We start from the raw sequence: 16,109 nt of genomic DNA, 5'->3' as shown, positions 1-16,109 counted from the left end.
TGTAGATTGTAGTACATTCTTGTAGAAAAAAAAGCTGACATCACTTATCGTAGCTGTTGTTTTCAAAGCACCAGGGAAACCTGTGGGATTTAAAAACACCCAAGCTGGTAGCTTCATAGGCTTATCCACTAGACTTCATTAATACAAGCAGGGACTTTCTTTCTACAGAGACTTGTCAGGAAATAGTCAGGAGTCTAGTATAGTCAATATTTGGCTTTCTAACCAAGAAAAACAAATTTTAATCTGGACTGTTCTTTCACCTGTTACCAAAAGGCAATACAAACTTGGGAATATACATATTTACCATTCCAGCTAAATGGGAAATATATGATTATTTGATCTTTTACTGGACACTGAAATTTATGTGTATTCCATGGATGAACAAAATTGGCCAGAGTCGAGAGCTCTTTCTGTCCTTTCACTCTCATAGATTTTACATCAAGATTATAACTAAGGCAGCGGCTGTTTGCAGTATTGCTTTAGACGATTACATGGTTTGAAGAAACAGCCCTGTTGGCATTGCTGCTGTTTCTGCTCCCTTGTTACTTCACTTCCTACACTGTAATAGTCACTAGCACCATCTTACAGCCAGACCTCGCTCTAGGCTTCTCATTCCAATGGACAAAATAGAGAGAATAAAGCACCGGGCTGCTTGCGATTTTGCGGGGGGTCGGGAGTTGAAGGGGAAGGGAAGACACACAGGTTTCTCTCTTGTGTGTGTGTGCGCTAGCAGCTGATGCTGACAGAAGTTTCCTCCACAGGAAAAATCGCCGCCTTGCTCAGCTCAGCTGCATCTTCAGCGATGGTTGCAGCTTGTTTTTCCCGGGCTGTCCTGCACGTTGTCCAGCAGCAAGGCCCTGTGTGTGTTGCAGCTGCATCACTGTGCTTACACACAGAGTAAGCTCCCTAGGCAGTACTAAAGATCGAGCTGCTATGAAGGCAGAAGTAACAGTCCAGATAATTTTACGAGAATGCACTCTGTCCTGACTTCCTTAACACCATAGATGACTTGAGACACAAGCCTTCCCGTAGCTCCCCGGTTCCCGCGGGAGAGGCTCCGAGGTTTGAACCGCGTGTTCAGTGTAGGAGTTGAAGCAAGACAAAATCAGAAGGGACCGCCAGCATCAGCGGGTTGCATACCTTGCCAACACCGGCAACACCTTTACAATTTCGTTTTCAAGCTGGTAGCAAAACCCACCGGCCCAGACCCGCGCACCGCCCGCCCCCCGCGCTGCCCCGCGCTGCCGGCCCCGCCCCGCTCGCTCGGCGGGCGGAGCGCGGCTCGGGGCGGGCCCCTCGGCCCAGTTCCTGGTGGCGGGCATGGCGCGGCGGGAGGCCGAGCCGTGCCTCTGCTTCAGCCGGCTGCTGAGCCTGTGCCTGGCCCTGTGCCTGCCGCGCTCGGCGGCGGCGCGCCCGCCCGCCCCGCACCTCGTGCTGGTGCTGGCCGACGACCTGGGCTGGGGCGACGTGGGCTGGCACGGCTCTGCCATCCGCACGCCGCGGCTGGACGCGCTGGGGGCGGGCGGCGTGCGGCTGGAGCGCTACTACACCCAGCCGCTGTGCACCCCGTCCCGCAGCCAGCTCCTCTCGGGCCGCTACCAGGTAGGGCGGGTGCTCCCCGAGCCGTGTCCGGGGGATGCTGAGGGTGCTCCCCGAGCCGTGTCCGGGGGATGCTGAGGGTGCTCCCCGAGCCGTGTCCGGGGGATGCTGAGGGTGCTCCCCGAGCCGTGTCCGGGGGATGCTGAGGGTGCTCCCCGAGCCGTGCCTGGGGGATGCTGAGGGTGCTCCCCGAGCCGTGCCCGGGGGATGCTGAGGGTGCTCCCCGAGCCGTGCCCGGGGGATGCTGAGGGTGCTCCCCGAGCCGTGCCCGGGGGATGCTGCGGGTTCTCCCTGCTTGCTGCCGGCTGCCCCCGAGCCGCTGCGGCTGGCCGGGTCTCTGTGCCGCTGCGCTGCCGAAACCAGCTGCTCTGAAACGCAAACTTCACTTCGTCTTGCGGCCTTGGGAATCAGAGCAAATTGTTCTGTACCTGAAAAGCCGAGGTGCTCTCCACGCTTCGGTTGGATTAACAGGCGCAGATTTCCAGCCTGTCGTGAAAGATCTCCCTGCCCTAGTCGGCTGACTCTTGGAAATTTTTCACTGGACAGGCACACGGTCGCGACGCAGACAGAAGCAGATCAGCACCAGTTGTGCAGTTTTTTGAAACGTGTTTTCCAGTGCAGCGCCAAAATGCATCACAAACGGTCCATTCACCTCCACCTGGTACAGGTGTAGATGTTCTGCGCTCCTCGATACCACACAGAGTGGGATTTTTCCCACTTTTTTTTTTTCCCAGTTGTTCAAGTGTAAGATTTGGGTTTTTTAAGACTGGTATCATTCTACCCTTTCCCATCCTTTTTGCAATTTTGGCAAGAAAATGGGGAGTGGGGGAAGTGTGGACACAGCACAGACAGAAGGAAGAAACTCACAAAGGCGTGTTTCAATAAGCGTGTTTCAGAAACTTCCCCTCTGTCTCAAGAAGTCCTGCACATCCATGTTAACCATAGTGATTGCCAAATAAACTGCCCTAAATGAAACAAAATAAACGCCTTCCTGTATTAGTGGATGCTATCTCTTGTTGCAGGAGGGTTGTTCAAGGTGGCACTCTTTCCAAGCAACATTTGTCCTTTTCCTGGAAACTCCAAAAATGAATAATGATGAATAGGAAAAAGCAATTTACATTACTAACTCTTTAAGTTATTTTAAATTAAATAACCTAAAATATTTTTTCATAGTGACTACTTTTAAAGTACAATTCATAGTCTGAATGTGCTTTCCAAGAAAGGGGCAACTGCTGCATCACATCTAAAAAGTGGACATTGAAAATACTTATAGTTCAGTCTGGATTTAAATTAATCCCATACATCTGGCTTGATAATTCAATAATCTTTGTGTTAACCTTGTTGCAAATAAGTAAAATAATATCAGAAAATGGAAGTAATATATTTTTAATAGAGGAGACATTCTGTGCTGCAGCAATTATGCAACAAATAATTATATTATGCAGCAAATATATGTAATCTTAAACTTGTTTTACCCATGGATATGAGTAACAGCTGCTTAGAAACTTGACAAAGTAACCTAAATCTGGTCTTCTCTGGAGCTGAAATTTTGGTCACCTTGCAATCCATATGAAAGGAAAGCAATGGTATTAGTCTAAGATAGCTATATATATTTTTATTATTGCTTCCTTCTTCTCTTTATAATTTTCCAGATACAGTGCAAGAAATTACAATTCTTTGGTAGTTTGTGTCATTCTGTATATTATTTTTTTTCTCTAATACAGCATTTTAAAATATTTAAAATTTTTTAATATATAAAATTTATACTATACTATAATTTTTGGAACCTCCTTGTTCAAAGAAAATGAGGAAGTAGTAGGCCCTTTTAAAAAGGGCTTTACCCATTTGCCTAAGATCAGGGCTTATTTGTTTTAGAAGTCAGTTCAGAGAGTTGATAAATTTCAAAGCAATGCTTTGAAAGTTAATCATGCAGCTTGCTACATTGGTGTGCTTAGTGTAGTCATAAAATCTGATGTCATCTGCTCCAGGGGGTCTTGAAGGCTTTGTGCTTTAACAGACACAGATTGCTAGAAATATTTAATATATGAATAAGATACATACATACTTATATACATATGTTTGCAGGCCTAGGTTTAGGGTAATGCCTTTTTGATTGTGTAGAAAACAGGAAAGTTGGCAAAAGTCGGCTAATAGTATCAGTAACTGAGGAGGTACCCTGTATCAAGTGTGATACACTACTCAATTGTCAGTGATGGTTTTGTAAAGAAATATAAAATTCACCACTTACTAAGACTGGAAACTTCAGTAGAACTATTAAATATCAGATCTAGTCAATGTAAAGCTTGTGTCATCCCCATATCCAAATGATTTCTATAATATTTGTACTCATGCAAATAAATATATGTGTGTATATATAATGACAATTTAGAAGAGTAATAGAAAAATAGTTTTCTTTTATTAACCTTTCCTCCAGTGACTGTTTTCTGACACAGGCAAAAGCTTGATTTCTTCACCTGCCATGTGCATTTTTGCCCATTTCAGTCCCATTTAAAATTCTTATTCAGTCTTGAGATGTCCCTAACCTTCAAACAGACCATAATGGTAATTCTTACCTGTTAGATTTCTAAATAAAAGCGTAAAAAGGCTTTGTGTTTGTTTGGGGTTTGTTTTTTTTTTTTTTTTTTTTAAATTGTGCTTGATCTGTGCATGGGAAGACATTAACTCTTGCAGTCCTATTTTCTTGTTTTCCTTCATGCAACCCCTGTGCTCCACCTGCAGCTTCTTCATCATCTTCAGTGGTAAAATGAAGAGCCCCTAAAACTAATGCTAATCTCTAATGCAGCTGTGGTTCTTTTTGGGTATGCTTATTAAATTAAATTAACCCCTTGGCTACATTGTTGGTGATCTCTCACACTTCTTTCCTCTGCTAGATCCACACAGGTTTACAGCACCAGATAATTTGGCCATGCCAGCCCAGCTGTCTGCCACTGGATGAGAAACTCCTTCCACAGCTACTTCAAGAGGCGGGATATGTTACTCACATGGTGGGGAAGTGGCATTTGGGGATCTACAGAAAAGAATGCCTTCCAACCCGCAGAGGATTTGACACTTACTTTGGTAATGGTTTGGTTTAATGTGGGCAATAAATGCTGTGTTAAAAAGGATGACAAGCTGCCTCATTCTTGCAACAGCAGCAGATTTACTGTTGATTTATATGTAAAGCCCTACCTGGGTGTGCATATTTCCAAAGTATTACTGCTTAACTTTTTTCCTCCTAAAAATATAGTAGACATTTTTATTTATTTATTTATTTATATTTAACTTCCTTTTTTTCTGTACGTTTGCTTTTGCAGAAATTACTAGCTGCAGCTGCTGAAAAAACAATTCAAGTAAATTTCTTGTGTCTTGGATTTTTGTTCCAAGTTCTTTTTTTTCCCCCAGAACATAACACTGTATTTTTTTTTCAGATTCATCCTTTTTTTGGGGGGGGATACTGGGGGATAAATCTGAAGTCTAACTTCAAATGTAATTTTTGAGTCAAGTGATTTTGAAAAGTTTTATTTCTGACTGCTAAAACATAAGAGCTCTCCATGCCTAACCGGCTAGCCCTAGGTAGGAGCAAATCTGTACACATAGAATTTTTTCTTAATTTCCTTTGGACTTCTCTAAATGATAGTGTCTTTTCTTCACCAGCTGGTGTCAGCAGTGGATCAGAAATTACATTACAGTGGACATAAGAGATGATTCATACTTGGGTGTTTTTGAATAAATTTAAAAATTGAATTGAACTTGAATAAGTTTAAAAATTCCAAACTTTCCAATAGAGGTGAAAGCCTTACAGCAAAATACAAACATAGAAAATCATACCACCAAAAATCATACTAGTTCACAGCTAGATCACTGCCTTGGCTCTCAGTGCATTAGTTTCATGCTTATGGACATCAAAGTATAAATGAGAAGTCATTGACCTGCTTTCAAAATGTTTAATTTCTTTTGAAACAACTGCTTTCATTAGCAATGAGAAGCCTATGAGGTATTAAATGTGGAGCTACTTAGACATGTCAGGGGTGTCACAGTAGGTGGTCCAGGGTTGAATTAGTGTTTTGGCTCAAAACCACTGATGTTTTGACATTTGTGTTTGACTTTTCTTCTCCTCCTGATGTGTGTTTATGTGGCACAATGTTGGCCTGCTCATTTGACATATTTTCCTGTTCTAGGCTATCTCCTGGGCAGTGAGGATTATTATACTCATGACCGCTGCGTCCTCATCAAAGCAAAGAATGTGACACGCTGTGCTCTGGACTTCCGAGATGGAGAAGAAGTTGCAACTGGATTTAAAAATGTGTACTCCACAAATTTATTCACAGAAAGAGCTATAGATATTATAGCTAATCACAAAACAGAGAAGGTACAGGCAAAGCTGCTAGTGTGATAACTTTGGCATTAAAGAATGTTTTTTTAAAAAGTTAATGAAATATATATAGAGAGAGCTTGTTTGAGCTGTAATTCAGGGCTATTCAGTAGGTACATAGAGTTAAATGTGAGAAGTAGCACTGGTAAAACTCATCTGCTGCCAAAACCAGCTTTGTCTGCGTGGCCTGTTACCCTTCTCTATTTCTTTTATTATAATGCAATTAATAGTTTTTTAGAAATGGTTTGGCAAGTAGTATGCACTTCTAAAAAGAGAAGGGAAGTTTAATAGAAAGAAATTGTTAGCAATTATATTATGAAGAAAAGATACACCTGATGTTTTTCCACAGTTTTTCAGAAGTAATTTTTCAAAGATTTGCACACTACCTGCATTGTTGATAAATCAGGTCTGCTTTTGCTACAGTAATTTTTGCACTTAGTACTCTATGTTCAACTAATTTCCATTCTGTCCCTTCCACCCCAGCCCCTCTTTCTCTATCTCGCCTTTCAGTCTGTGCATGAACCTCTCGAGGTCCCTGAAGAATACATGAAACCATATTCTTCCATAAAAGATGTAAAGAGGCGCCATTATGCAGGGATGGTGACTCTTATGGATGAAGCAGTAGGAAATCTTACTGATGCTCTGAAAACATACGGTCTTTGGGACAACACAGTTTTTGTTTTCTCTACCGGTAAGTTCCTTCAAGTATTCTTTCAGTACCAACATTGCTACAGTGTCTAACAAGCTGACTTCAGAGACATCTTTCCCCTCTGTGTTTCCTTTGGATATTTTCTAACAGCAGAAGAGTGATGAAAGTTGAGCAGGACTTAAAGTAAAACAACAGTTTCTCTTCCTTCTCTTAGCGCTTTCTCAAGCTTGACAAAAACAGCTCTGAAGTAGTATCTGTGCAAATGTAGTATGCTCCTGGTGGTGTACAAGTACCTTTGTAAAATCTGAGGAGTGCAGTGGAGTTAGAAACATCCTATTTGACACTGCAGTTACTGAGGATCTGTCAGAATTGAATCCTTATGACAGCTGTCTACAGTTTTATTTCTTCTGAAGCAGTCTGTACTGTCTGCAAATTGCCATATTTTGCATGAAGCACAAACAGCCAGAGATCAAGCAGTTTGAAGCCAAAGCAGTTTCTTGCCCTCAGTTCAAGGTGACATATAGTTTTTGTCTTGAAGTATTTCACTGGCATCTTACTCCCATGAAACAAAGGACTGTTAATAAAACAGCTGAAATTATGATGAGCAGTCTAGTCAGCCAAATTACAATCTTAAGTTTTTGTATGTACAGGCACATGATCTAGTTTCTGGATTATTAGAGCAATGCAAATAACACATTGCAAAGCAGTCTCCTTTGTTTCCAAATTAAGAATGAAACAGAACCTTTTTGAAATACAGCTGCTTGGCTGGGTTTCAGGAACATACTCTTGTTTGATTGGAAGGGGGAAGTAGCCTTTCAGTGCATACAGTTGTTCTTTTGTCCATACTTTACATATTAGGGCTGTCAAAATGGCAAATTAATTTTCCATGAACACTTTAAATACAACAAAAACAACTAAAACAGACAAGCAAAACAAACAACAAAAAAAACTCCTGAAGTTTGGTGAAAATGCACTGATGTGTTTTGAGTTTAGCAGCTGCTTCCTATAGCACTCTGAATCTTGGAATTTCATTTTGAGTCCAAACCTGTTTGCCTTATGATGTTACATTTGTGTCCAGGTTTTGGCTCTAGCACGATTTTATAACTCTTCTATGCCTGTTTCTGTTTGTAATGTTTTTATATTTAGAACTGAAAGTAAGCAAAGACATATGGAAAACTATAGCAGTATTTATTCCGTATGGAAGAAATACAGTCTTTGCTGATGGGGCTTGGAAGACTTATTTAAGTAATGCTTTTTCAGTACATTGTGGAATAAAACTAACTGTATCTGAACTAGAATTGCAAGGTATGAGTGAATTAAAAAGAAAAATCTGTTTTTTCATTTATAAAGCATTAATTTTTATAAATGATCACAGTCTACCCTGTTTTTTTAACAGTGATTATTTTGCAATCAGTTGCAGGTATTTTTCAGCAACACTCAAACAGTCAGGAGAATCAATGTGTATTCTATCTAATGGGACTTACTTGGAGTTAATTGACAGTTTAAACTTACAGGAAGTAAATTTAGTATGACTAAAATGCGTGGAAATGGGACTTAAAGTAGGCAGGACAGGGGCCAGTGATTTGGGCTTTTTCAGTTTTCTCTCTTTACTTCATGCAATTATTTTTTACAGGCATAAAATGTCACACGCAATAAGGAACCAGTTTCAAAAAACAAGTGCTGTAACCCTAAAACACTTTTAAAAGACCAAAAAGTATGCGTGTGGGGGGGGATGTGTCAAGTTATTTAGTTTTTCTATATTTTGTTTAGTACTTTTGCAGGTGGTGTTTCAGAACAGACATTAGAACATGGTTGAAAAGAAACATATGGGAGGGTCTGCAGTTGAGCATCTCATGCAAAGATCTGTGCTGTGTCAGATCTCCCTGCATGGCTTCCAGGTCCTTTAGAACTGGGAGTCCTGGTCTGCACTGGTAGGTATAATATGAGCATATGATTACAGTATGATTTACCTTCAGCTCTTAAGGACATGCCTGCTTGAAGAATTGCTTCTCTCTGCCCCAAGTGCTGTTCAGTGGTGAGACACTCTTTTTGCTTGGTGGGACACAGCAGGGTACACACACTTTTCTTTATAATCAAGCTCTATCCAGGAAAGTTCTTCCCATTTTTTGGGATTAAGAATCAATTTGAGAATTTCAATGAAGACTGCAAGGGAAAAATCTAGGGAATAATAACATTTATCCATAATTTTAACGAGCAATGTTAAAGACATAAAATCATCGTACCTGCCCAGCGGCATTTGAGAGTGCTGGTGGGTGAGAGGCTGGACATGACCCAGCCATGGGCACTCCCAGCCCAGAGAGCCAAAGGTGTGCTGGGCTGCATCCAGAGCAGTGTGGGCAGCAGGGCAGGGAGGGGATTCTGCCCCTCTGCTCTGCTCTGCTCTGCTGAGACCCCACCTGCAGTGCTGCACCCAGCTCTGGGGTCCCAGCACAGCAAGGACATGGACCTGCTGGAGGGAGTCCAGAGGAGGGCAACAAGATGATTGGAGGATTGGAGCTTCACTATTAGAACGCAGAGCTGGGCTTGTTCACCTTGGAGACAAGACAGCTCTGAAGACACCTTACTGCAGCCTTTCATTACTTAAAATAGGCTTACAAAAAATATGAGGACAGAGTTTTTAACAGGACCTGTTGCAACAGGACAAGGGGTGATGGTTTTAAACTGAAGTCAAACAGATTCAGAATAGATATAAGGAAGACATTTTGCATAATGAGGTTGGTGAAACACTGGAGCAGGTTGCACAGCGAGATGGTGGATGTCCCATCCCTGGAAACATTCAAGGTCAGGTTGGATGGGGCACAAAATAAGCTGATCTAGTCGAACAAGTCTGCTTATTGTAGGGTGATTGGACTAGATGACTTGTAAAAGTCTTTTCAAACCCAAACTGTTCTATGAGAAAAGGCACTCTCTGTTTTGTTATCTGTGTGGTTTGAAAAGGTGGTGCTGGAAGTCTGTAGAGGAAAAAGAAGGCCCTACTTTTATAGCACATTTTACTAGATTCATTTCTATTTCCTTTATAATTAAGGCCTTTCACACTTCCATGTTTCTATCTCTCCATGCTTTAAAAGTCCTGCTCAAAGAATAATTTATAGGTGGTCATTTCCTATTTTGTACTGTAGCAAGCAGCATTGCAGCATAGTTTTCTGACTACTTCCTTGTGAAGTGTTGACCTCAAATTGCAGATCTCTTTTTAGTGGGTACATATTTAAAAACCATAGAATGTGATATAATCTTTGATCTTGTTGTGAGGGGTTTTTTTTATCATACTCTTTCATGTTTCTTCCTATTTGTTATGGCTCATGAAAGTATGTCAGTTGACAAATGGAAATACTGCACATTTTGAAAGAGTCCTGTGAAATGTGTAGCAGAACTTCAGTTCCTCTTTAAAGTGGCCTGATGGAGATACCAGGATAAAAATGTAACTTTGTTATGTTTGGTCATTAGCAAAATCTGACTCCATCAGTATGTCCCGTAAATCAACTCTCTGGTGTCTTTTGTAACAGATAGGCTATTTCTACAAGTAAATAAGAAAAAAAGTGAGTAGATTCAATGGTATGTGGTGTTATATTTGTGTATCAAGTAGTAGCTTGGAAAGTCTTGACTGGTTTGATATGAAATAGAACTTGCTTTTATGGAGCATTTTTTACATGGCAGATACAAGTAAGTCTGTGCTAATGAGATCATTGATGAAAATGAAGACATTGCTTTTTTAAACAAAACAGGTAAAAGTGAATGTAGCAGTGGTGGGTATTCATGGCCTTTTGTCCACTTGAAATCAAAGAAAATGAGAGGTAGAGCATATTTTTCCTTTTAGCAGTCACAGGAGACTGTATCTACCAATGTCCCTAAAGAGGACCTCAATTTAAAATGAAGGTCATAAAAAGCATTATTTAAATGGTACCAGTTTGGCTCAGAACTACTAACATTGGCTTAGAGTTCAAATTTTGCTTCAAATACAGAACAATGATTTGAGTTAAAAAGTGGGGATTTGCTGTGAATATGATGTGATTATAGTTTCTGCAAGGCATAGCAAGAAATTTTGGTGTGAACTTGCCAATATTAAAGCATAGAAATATGACCCCTAATTTCAGAACTGTATTAAAGCTCCTTTGCTTTATCTAACTTTCACCTTTTTCTTATAATAAAACACTGTGGAGCAACACTCCTTTCTTCCAGTATTTCTTGCCATTTTTAAATGTGGATTAGCACTGTAATACCTGGTAGTTGCCATCAGAGGGCTTCGAAAAGCAGAACACGTGGAACTTTTCAAGCCTTGTTTTACATTGCTAAGAGGAAACGACATAAATCCTTTCCATAATGGAGCATGTGACAGTGATGACTGTTTTCACTCCAAAAGATGGTCTTTTTATCATTGTAGAATTATGATTAATAAGAACACAGATTGTTTTGGACATACTTACTGATGTTTAAACAGTCTCTATCATACCCCTAGGATTTTTCTCCCCACAAAATTTCATATAACTGGGTTTTTTTTTTCCTTTAATTTTTTTTTTTCTTTCATTCCAGCCAGCATATTGTGGCTTTTGGCTAGTGAAATACTGGGATTTTCTTTTTCCCATTTCCAGTGCCTTCTTTGAGACTATGAATCTGACTTTCACTGATTCCTTAAGGGCATTTTTTTAATCTTCTTGATATCTTTGTTCGAAAATGAACTCCTGCTCTTTCAGTTTTGCTTATAAGGGACTTCAGAGAGCCTTATAATTGCAGATTGGCCTGTGGTGTCTGAGGTGCTAGTTCTGAAGGTTGTGCTCCCTGATGTTTTTATTGCAGACCTGAAGACTTGGTTTAATTGGTCTTTCAGAGGTTTCTGAGAGGTTTGGTGTGTTGCCAGTGAGGAAGATGCCTGGACATCTGTTGCCTGAGCATCTGCTTCTTCCTAAGTGGAAATAGGCACAGGTGCCTTAGCTGCAAGCGCCTTCAATCACATTAGTTATTTGTGTTCATCTGTTCCCAAATATTATTTTTATGTTTATTGTTTACTTAATTTTTTTTTGTACAGGCAAAAGTTCTGGCTTATCACTGTACTTTCACTGGTTAGAATTGTTATGCCTCAGTGGCAGTGCAAGCTGTGGTTGGTGTTTTGTACTCCAGTGCTGGCTTCTATTTTTGTTTTCAGGCTTTTTCCATATTAAAGTATGAGTCATAATTTAGAAATTAAAAAGCACATTTTTCTGTCATATGACACAGATAATAAAAATGAGACTGCATTTTTAAGAATATGTTCTCAAAGGCAGAAATGTTATGGTGGGAATGGATTTAAAATCTATACTGAAAGATGTTCATAGACCATATATTACTCCCGTGTTCCCCTTCCCTTCTAAAATCCTGGAAAAATCCAGAATGTTTTGTAGGAAATGTTTATCTTCTGTACCATCTAGCATTAATCCCTCCCAACCCAGCCAGCTTTTTCCATGCAAAACCTAATACTCCAAAGCCAAGTTCCTGAACAGAGAGTAGGCTTGTGCCAGAGATACTAGCTTCTGTTTTGTCTTCATGGTTAAACACTCCATCATAAGATGAATCTTAAATTTTTCTTGCTGTTTTTAATGAATGCCAGTGCTTGAAGTGAAGTTCATTTGCAAATGAAACTTGGAAGTGAATTTTGCCTAGAATTTTCCAAATGGGCCAGTTTTGTTTAAAGCTAAGCATGTTAATAGCTATGCTAGTAATTTTTTTTCTCAGAACAAGATGAAGGCTGCAAACAGGTCATTTTGTGTGTTAACAATAAGGTTTAATAATTTCCCACAGCTCCTAAAAGGTTGCCTTAAACTATGATCACTATCAAACTATGCTTGTTATGTTCTCCATAATAGCATTTGAGAAGCCTTTATTCTTTGTGTCAGAATCTTCTACACCTAAAAAGTGGTCAAATTCACTTCTTCTGTCAGTGGGACAAATCCACAGTTTTCTTGACAGTGTCTTATGTAACTTGCTCACTGCAGACTTACGAACAGTTTGTTAGATTATACCTGTTAGTTTTGGGTTAAAATTTCCTTCCATGTTTCTGTCGTGTCTAGTGATGCTGTGTGCTGGTGTAGACCTTGACACAGCAGGGTCTGTAACTACTGAGACCTGTTTAATTACTGAGACTGCTCACAGTGAAAGCACTTGACTGAAACTGGCTGTACTAGGATTGCTGCTATCATGAAAGCTGTACTAAGAAGCAAAAAAAGGAAAAAATTGAATGGGATGGAAAAGGGCATTGTTTATGCTGCTTTTGTAGGGCTAAGTCTGTAACTAGTGGAAACTTGTGTACATTAATTTATTTTCCCGTGAGACCAAATTTTTCCCCTGTTTTGGAAAAGAGAGGAGAATAAAGAGACAGTTTTGGTGAGTTGCAAAAAACCATAGAGGTTGATTTATATGAGCAAGGCTTGATAAAAGTTACTCTGTAAATGCTCAGTAAAATTGTTCAGCAAATGGTGCTCTGATGCAGGAAAGGTATTATATTCCTTTGATGGAAAATAAAACCCCTGTGGTTGTATTTAAAGCACAAGAATTGCATTAGCAGATTTTTATATTAGAAGGTGTAGTTTTCTATTTTGCCTCTATTTGAAAGGCTTTCAATAGTGCTTCCATTACACATACACAAATAAATCTGTATCAAGCACTGGAAGTCTAGTAATGTGTTAGCTCTCTGAAGATAAAATGGCATTACTGCCATTGAACATTGAACTTTCAAGGTTATTCTTCCCACCATGAGTGAACAACATCAGCCTGAAGTACACAACAGATGTTTTTTCATCAGCTGGTCTTATGGAATGATTTTGGTTCATTTTGTTGGAAATCCATGTTTTGTATGAGTCATCAGATGGAGTGTGATTGCTCTTGTGTCATACTTGCAGCATGACTGAAAAATGCAGCTACACAGCTACACATGGTTCTTTCAGATGCAATATGGGTAGCAGGAAAGAATATGAGTTCAAATTATGGGCAAAGTTATTCTCCAATTCATGCTGCAAGTCTCCTATCTACAGTGTAGATCTCTGTTGTGTATTCTGTACTTTTTTCCTTCTTTTTTCCCTTTTTTTTTTTTTAGTGAAACCTCAGTGGGAGTTCTGCACTTGGAGCATCTACAGAGTAAGCATTATTTATGCCGTGAAGATCAGAGGCTAGAAATTTTCCCCAAATGTGATCCTTTACCAGTATAATTGACAGTGCTCTCTGTCTGTGACTCAGAACCATGAGCTTAAATCACACAGACAAAGGGCTCTGAAGTCCTATTCTGTGACCTAAATTTTCAGCAAGAATGTTGGAGGTCAAAAATGAGATGCATTTACAGAGCTGTGCATTGATTCTGTCTGATGTTTGTTCATATTGTGTCTAGCACTAATAAGTGCTATTTAATTCCCTTTCATGTATGCAAAATTCACTCAAAAAGCTAAAAAAAAAAAGCCCAACCAAACCAAGCACTAGCTGCCTGCTTGTTTTGTTGATGTTGGCAACTGACTGTAGTTTTCATTTATTTTGTCTTCATTTCATTAGGCATGACCTATTAGTAGACAAGTAGATTTGTCTCCTGCTTATATATATTGCTTCATTTTTAAATAACATACACATTATTGTGGTGGTATTATGTCTGCTAAATCCATGTATGGGTTTTAAATTGTTGAATTGTTCCTGCTTGTAGTTCCCATTCTTTGCTCTTTACTAATGTGAACTATTTACTGCCTCTGTCATTTCAATAATGTTTAAAACAAAATCATGCAACATCCAGATTTGCATTAAGGAATAGAGATGTCAACACTTAATGGAAACGAAACAGCAGGGATTTGGCTCTTCTGTGGTTTCCCTATCAGAAATGGGCAACAGGAGGAAAGGCATAGGAATAGGAGGTTTGTCCTAATTTCTATCTTTTCAGTTGTCTGAGTTTGTTTGCATTTTGCACCTTTTGTTTATTTTTAGTTGCAAACTTCAGAAATCTGATTTGTAGAAATATTGGAGGTATCATGAGTCATTTCATAGACATCCTCTGTTTTCAATAATATTTAGACACTAACATTATTAAAATGGTTTTTGAAACTCTGCAAGTTACATATGAAATAATTTCGTAGTTAACTTTTAATATACTTTCCAGTTCTGCTTCAGTTGAATGGACCCTCACACTGACCTCCATGTGGTTCTGATTAAGTTTAAGAACATGATTGCTCCTAAAGCCCCAGCCCTTCAAAGAAGCATGAGATGCATAACATGTAGGAAAGGTTTACAGAACTAAACTGGATGAATTGTGTATGCCCTCTTACTTCTGCCCTCTTTTTCTATATTTGTTACACTCATTACTGCTTAGTTACAAATTGAGGGAACCTACATGGTTGCTAGTATTCAAGGCTGGGTTGTTTTTAGAGTGCAGTGTTAAAATATCAGAGAGAAAAATAAAAATCTCAGTATTGGAAAACAAAGCCAGAGTTACATGGAGCAGAGAAAGAAGCAACTTCTTTTGTTGTCTGGTTCAGTGGCTCATGCATTTTTTGAACAGTGAGAAAAAGATGGTTGAAAAACGTGTTCTCAATCCATCATCCATTGTAATTCATCCTCTGTTGAGGGAATTTTGCTGCCTGTCTGACAATGGTACAGGGGTAGGTTTGCTTTTGATGCTGTAAGATTGAGGATTAGAAGTGTGTTTTTGTTGTTGCTGTTTACAACTCGTAAAATCTCTTTACACTTTAGCACAACAAGGGGGGGCAGGGGGGGAAGGTCCTGAACTCATGACAGTTTGAGTTTCTTTTGAAGCTTTGTCATTATGAGCTTACATGTTGCACAGTGGAAATGTATCAGAAGTGTGAGGAGAGGAAAGGAGGAAATTAGTTTTTTTGAATTAAGGAATTTGGTCTTGCTTATTTTCCTTGGACCTATTGAGTATGAGTTTCTGTCCATTTCCCTGACTGACCATCTTAGGTATCCAAATCATGAAATGTTTTTCACTTCATGTGGGAAAGAAAGAGAGTGTCTTATAATCTGATGCTAGGAATGTGCACCTGCAGGGAGCAGAGGCATCTTCAACTAGATCAGGTTGCTCAGAATCTTGTCTCCAGACTGGCCTTGAACGTTTCCACAGACAGAACATCCACCACCTCTCTGGGCAACCCGTCCTAGTGTTTCATCAACCTCATAATAAAAAATGTCTTCCTTGTATCCAATCTAAATCTAGCCTCTTTTAGTTTTAAAATCATTGCCCCTTGTCCTGTCACAGCATCAGATGAATATAAGGTCTTCAAGGAGCCTTCTCTTCTCCAGGGTGAACAATCCCAACTCTTTAGGTCTGTCCTGATAGGAGAGGTGCTCCATCCCTCCAATCATCTTGGTGCCCTCCTCTGGACTCCCTCCAGCAGGTCCATGTCCTTGCTGTGCTGGGACCCCAGAGCTGGGTGCAGCACTGCAGGTGGGGTCTCAGCAGAGCAGAGCAGAGCAGAGGGGCAGAATCCCCTCCCTGCCCTGCTGCCCACACTG

At 40.1% G+C, this 16,109-nt stretch overlaps 1 protein-coding gene across 1 annotated transcript in view; it reads left to right on the top strand.

Annotated features, from left to right (window-relative positions):
- Window positions 1–1,320: 1,320 nt before the first annotated feature.
- The window catches only part of ARSB (arylsulfatase B), a 68,707-nt gene continuing 53,918 nt past the window's right edge, over window positions 1,321–16,109 (top strand). Inside the window, exons 1-4 of the mRNA XM_062513957.1 lie at window positions 1,321–1,602; window positions 4,491–4,677; window positions 5,778–5,968; window positions 6,455–6,662. Of these exons, the coding sequence (XP_062369941.1) occupies window positions 1,321–1,602; window positions 4,491–4,677; window positions 5,778–5,968; window positions 6,455–6,662 (868 nt within the window). The remainder of the gene's footprint in view (window positions 1,603–4,490; window positions 4,678–5,777; window positions 5,969–6,454; window positions 6,663–16,109) is intronic.

This window comes from Cinclus cinclus, chromosome Z (genome assembly GCF_963662255.1).
Source record: "Cinclus cinclus chromosome Z, bCinCin1.1, whole genome shotgun sequence".
Taxonomy (NCBI): Eukaryota; Metazoa; Chordata; class Aves; order Passeriformes; family Cinclidae; genus Cinclus; species Cinclus cinclus.
This window is presented reverse-complemented; position numbering and strand designations above follow the sequence as displayed.